General features: G+C 36.8%; 1 protein-coding gene across 1 annotated transcript; it reads right to left on the bottom strand.

Annotated features, from left to right (window-relative positions):
* Nucleotides 1-387: 387 nt before the first annotated feature.
* On the bottom strand, nucleotides 388-936 carry LOC136809950 (uncharacterized). The gene has a single exon (XM_067066514.1). It carries the CDS (start codon nucleotides 934-936, stop codon nucleotides 388-390), a length of 549 nt encoding a protein of 182 aa, XP_066922615.1.
* Between the last annotated feature and the right edge of the window lie 4813 nt (nucleotides 937-5749).

Genomic DNA, 5749 nt, shown 5'->3' with positions numbered 1-5749 from the left:
TTGGCAATTTCTTAAGAATATTGACCCTCAGTCAAAGTACATTATTCTTATTAAAAAATAGACAGGAGAACCGTCCTGTATTTTTATAATCTGATGTATACAGGACGGGTATGACCTGTGAGGCTGATTTCTGCCTTAAAAATTTACAGTGGGAAATTCGAATTTAAGCGCTGCCCTCACTCAATAAAATAAAAACCAAATTTTGACCAGTAAAAGAATAACAAAATTTGATTGGCTATGCTTTCAACCGTTATTAGGATCTGGGAAATTCAAACTCTCAGCCCATACCATACCATGCTATATATTTCGCCATCAGTATATAGAATAAGAAATCATATCATAAATCTCCAGGCTAATTAAAAAAGTGAGTAATTCAAATAGATTCACTCACTCATCTGAGTCAATTTCGTTACCACTGTCCTCTTTCTCAAAGCATTCAGTGTCTTCTTCAACTACCACTTCTTCATCAACATCAATAATTGGCTTAATCTCATCCACATCAATAAAGTGTTTGGGTAAGTGACAATCACCACAGTCACATGACTGATAGCAAAAGTCGCAGCAGTTGTGTTGTGGCGTGATTTCGGGAATTTTTTCAGAAGAGTCATAAAGTTTCAATAACATTTGTCGACGACATTGGTCTTCTAACAAACAGTATTCCTTTATTGTTTCCGAAGAATTTCGAATAAAACTTTTTGGGTAGCGTAAAAGTAAGGCAACACTTTGCTTGCCATCCCGACCTGCTCTACCAGATTCTTGAAAATAAGAATCCAGATCAGCAGGTGGACCAAAATGAATAACGTGATGCAAATTTTTGCAATCAATACCCATACCAAAGGCTATTGTTGCCATTAAAATTCTAATGGTTCCATTAGGGTCTTGAAAGGATTCAACAATGTGTTTTTTGATTGGTTCCTCTGTGGTAGAATGGTACATTGCGTAGGGTCTTGTCTCGTACATTGGATATTCTTCCCGAAGTATATAGTCAAAAGAACCAAAGATATCAACAACATTATCACGATTTGAAAAAATAACCACTCGCTCACAATCATATTTATGAATTCTCAGTTCTTCAATAAGGGGTTGGAAAATTTTATCAACATTTTTGTGATTAACTGTGTGTAGTGTGTATGTAATGTTTTGCTTTCCAGGACTGCGAATATATAGTTTTGGCTGATACATTTGTAAATTGGCAATTATAAAATCCCTTGTTCTTCTCATTGCAGTTGCCGTCATGGCGACAAAAGGGATGGGTTTGGCAAGAAGAGAGCGGACTTCTGCAAGTTGAGAAAATAATACACGGAAAGCTGCTCGTCGTTTGTCACTTGATGTTCCCCTGAAAATTGCAAAATAAAATAGATATGATTAATAGATTATGACAATGTAATGTAGCTATTCAACATTTGACACTGAATAAAAATTTTTCCCAACAAACCATCAACATTTTCTGGTCTGTTCAATAATTAGTAAACTTACAGTAGCTATAATAAAACAAAATTAATTTTGATATCAGCTATGAACTTTAAAAGTTTATATATTGAGAACCATATAAAAGTCTGTCTGTCATTTGGAGGGGATAAAAGTTAGGACCCCTTACTGATGAAAGTAACTTCATATCAGTTGACGGTTTAATTGTATGGTTTTCAAATTATCATCTAAAATACATAAAAAATAAATCTTATATACTAGATAACTTACCATTTCTCAATACAATGGCTTTCATCCACAAACACAGCACATATTGTTTTGATGACATCCTTTTTCTTTAAAAGATCTCTACTGGAATCCGACAATATTGTCTCCGGCGAAGTGAACAAAACGTCAACACATTCCAGATCTTTCGCACACTAAAAATGAAAAAATAACATATACAGGAAATGAGTATACTTATACAATACATCCTATTTAAAATTGCTTTCTGGAAATCTTTTTCCTTCTGGTGTTGAATCTCTGCTTGATAACAGAAAAGATGAGCTTTTATCTCTATTTTTCTCAAAAATGTAAAAAATAACCCTAGCGGACTGGTGAAGTGGTTGCTGTTCTGGTGTCTCATGTTATGGCCGGCTGATTGTCTCAAGTTGGGGCAGTCAGTCTGGCAGTTGACGGTATTTACCAAAAACAGCACAAAATTTAGGATATCATTATGACACGGTTCTCATTCCATAGTGCGGAAAGGGGTCTGATCCCCCCTTCTTAAATGATCCCCCCCTTCTTGGCACCCCCCCAACCTTTAAAAATACCTATCCCCCAAGGATTTCGGTCTAAATTTTTTATGGTAAAAAGGGAAGGGAAACAGTAAAGAAAAATTAAGTCTGGCAAGTATATACCACTTTTTAGTGAAAATAAAGAACTTCCTTTCATGCAGACCAAATTTCATAACAGTGCTGGAAAATAATCTACAATATATGTAAGTCCCCCCCCCCTTCTTAAACGATCCCCTCCCCTCCTTGCTATCCCCCACCCCCCTTTTTAGTGAAAATTTCTGATCTCCCCCCTTCCTCACTTTTTTGGAAGGTGTCATCCCCCCCTTAAATAAGGGGGGGGGTTCGAACTATGCATTCATACATTACGACGAGATAAAAATAAATGTTCATTTGTGTTTTCTGTTTTATAATGCAAGCTGTGTGAAGTAAAACTATTTCAAGAATAAATATATTAAGTCATAAAAATCCAAACATTCAAAAGAACATTACTTGTTATGTTGTTCAATAAGAAATATTTTTGAAAATTACTAAAATCAAGTGACAAAAATTAGTCTGAGATTTATTGTGCAGGAATCTAACTAAAGACTAAAGTAAAGTAAATATTTATTATAAGCGCAGAAACACACTTTACCATATCATGTGTCCAACGTTTTGCAATAATGTCTCTTTTGGCCATCAGTGCCACTTGATCTTCAATAAGTGCATTGATAGGGCAGATGACCAGAGCAGTTGTTGCTGTTGTTGAAGATGGCTGGACTTGGCCCAAAGCCAAATGGCCCAAAAAGCATGATATGCCTTGAAACAAGAGGCTTTTCCCATGGCCAGTTGGTTGAGCAATGAAGAAGTCTGGAATCCTTTGTTGTTGTTGGAGGTGGTGGTGAAATGTTTTGAAAAAGTCAGTTTGGTAATCTTTTAGAGAAGATATACCAAACTTTTTCTTTAAAGCTTCAAGAGCATCAGCACAAACCTTGTCACCACAAACCTCCATTTTGAATTTCTACTGATTTATTAACTTTGTTTTTATAGTCCGATTATTCCGATTCTTTGAGCAAAATGCAAAAGTGATCCGAAAAAGCAATGATCATTTTCAAATTTCTCACGCAATCTACCGACCTAATCCTGTGGTCGGTCCAAGCAAAACGAATGAATGAACTTAGCCGAGTTGATATCGTCCGTAAACACAGACTCTATTTTCCGCCGCGCTACATATTACGTTTTATAATATACAACTATGTTATATCATAATATTATAATAATATATTATACGGACGATAGTATCGTCTAGGTAGGGCCCTAAGTGGGGGGTGGTAGAGAAAATGGGGAACAACTTTTTTGCCTGGGGTAGGTCACTGATTTCCGTTATATTTCAAAAAGTTTAAATGATAAAGCTCTAAAATTTTGCACACAGGTTATAAATATACTAAATAACATTCCTACAAAATTTTGGGTCATTTGGATAAAAATTGTGTATTTTACAGACCAGAATATTCAAAATTGTCAAAAAAATTGAAGTTTTTCCAAAAATCCGAACAAGTTTTTTTTTGACACCCACTTAAACATCAATTTGGTAGCCAAAAATGATTTTTTCTGAAACCTTTACATATACTAAGACATCTTGGAAATTTTTTTTGCTTGACTATACCAACTTGAAATTTTACAGACCTAAGAATTTGGACCAGAATCTCTCCGAAATTCATATTTCAAGTTCTACCATGTGGTTCTTAGCTGTACTTTGCTTAATAACTTCTAAATTTAATGTGATTTGGTGCTTACATTTAGAGCAGAGATAGTAATGAGTTTAAAAACATTCTTAGAAAATATTTTGAGCAGATTTGATCAAAAAACCGTGTATTTTACAGACCAGAAACTAGCACTATTTCACTTGACACTGAAATAGGAAGGTCTTGAAGTCTATTTTATTGACATCAACTCAATATCTTTGCTACCGTTTAGAATATATAAAATAAATTTAGTTTTCTAATTAATCATCATCTTCTTCAGAATCACTGTTTTCACAGTCACTTTCTTCCTCACCATACTCATAATCTGAATCGTTATTTCCACGTTCATCACAATCGGTGTCATCACCACTCTCGTCATTTCCATCCAGTGACAGAAAAAGAGTTGTAATGTCGTCAGGAAACATCTCTGCAATCCACTCGATGTCCCCGTCAACATCCCAACCACGTCCTGATGGATGAGGAGCATTGATCATTGCCAACCCAGCCAGTTTCCAAATTCTAGCTACATAGTTGGCCCTCTCCAAGTGAAGTTCGAAAGCAGATTGGCAAGGCGGGATCAAGGACAGATCAACGATAACACCCTTCTTTTGTTTGCGTTCGAAAAGTTGGAATCTTGCTTCATTGACCGTTTTCTTTGTTGACCCGTAAAGCTTGCATACGTATCTTTCAAGGACTTCTTTCACCTCGTCTGTCACATCCCAATCACTTCCAAGCTGTGTAAAAGCCTCGACAGCCTCATCGTCATTTTTGAGGACGTCCCAGCATCCTTGTTTGCCTTTCCGAAGAAACGAAGAAACATAGTCGTTCCCTGTGAAGGCATGAAATCCTATTAGTGCCTGGCGTAGGTCAGTTGACATTAGTATCTCATTTAGCCAAACCTTCTTGCGATTGGTGCTGGTACCATAGTCAAATAGCACCCTTGACCTCTCAACAATTGTACCCAATGCAATGACAAGAATGTCGGTATCTCCCGAGGGTGATCGGATGCAAACGCACTTCTGCTTTTCATTTTGGTTTCTTGAAGGACTCTCAGATAATACTTGGATAGCATGGAGAACGACTTTCGTGTCTGCCTCTTCTTGGTCACTCACAAGTGGCAGATATGGTTGACTTCCGGATGACGATACAATGTCGCAATATTGATCTCCAGATAAAACAACTTCATTGCATTTCAGCAACTTCAAACATTCGATGGGATTCTCCTTGATGTAATCGAAAGTTAAGTTGATCAAGCGGGTTTTGTTTTCGTTGTTGGAGAAGAACGCTTCGATATCTCTCGGTATCTTCCCATCGGCTGATTTGATTAATATTCTCTCGGATGAGCCCCTTTTCTCTCTTTCACCAGATTTAATGTTGAAATCTCTATAGGTATCTGCCACGATATCGATTCTATCATGCTTTTCGTCATTGTGGATGGTTTGGAGAAATCTTTTAATCCAATCTTCAAATCTTTCGGGAAGGTTCGATGAGATAACTCTGTAGTGTGCTATCATGTCTACAATCAAGGTTGTTGGTTGTTTGAAGATCGCAGGTCTCCCATTTGGTGCTTGGTCATGGTTATCATTTTTCTTGGTGTTCTCGATGATTTCAAGTAGCTTGCTCTTCTGATTGGAACGTTTCGTACCGTCAGGAAAAGCGAGACTCAAGGGTACGTCGTATAAAGGATACGATAGTGCTTGCTGAAAATCTATCGGTTGTTGGGCATTTGCAGACAACGTAAGAAGTTTTCCAAAAACATTACTGTTGGCTTTGATGACTTCAGCAGATTTGTTCTTTTTCTGTTTTGGTTTACGTTTTGATTCG

Source organism: Clytia hemisphaerica, unplaced genomic scaffold (assembly GCF_902728285.1).
Source record: "Clytia hemisphaerica strain Z4C2 unplaced genomic scaffold, Clytia hemisphaerica genome assembly, whole genome shotgun sequence".
Lineage (NCBI taxonomy): Eukaryota > Metazoa > Cnidaria > Hydrozoa > Leptothecata > Clytiidae > Clytia > Clytia hemisphaerica.
Note: the sequence above shows the minus strand (reverse complement) of the source record. Positions and strands in the feature narration are given on the sequence as shown.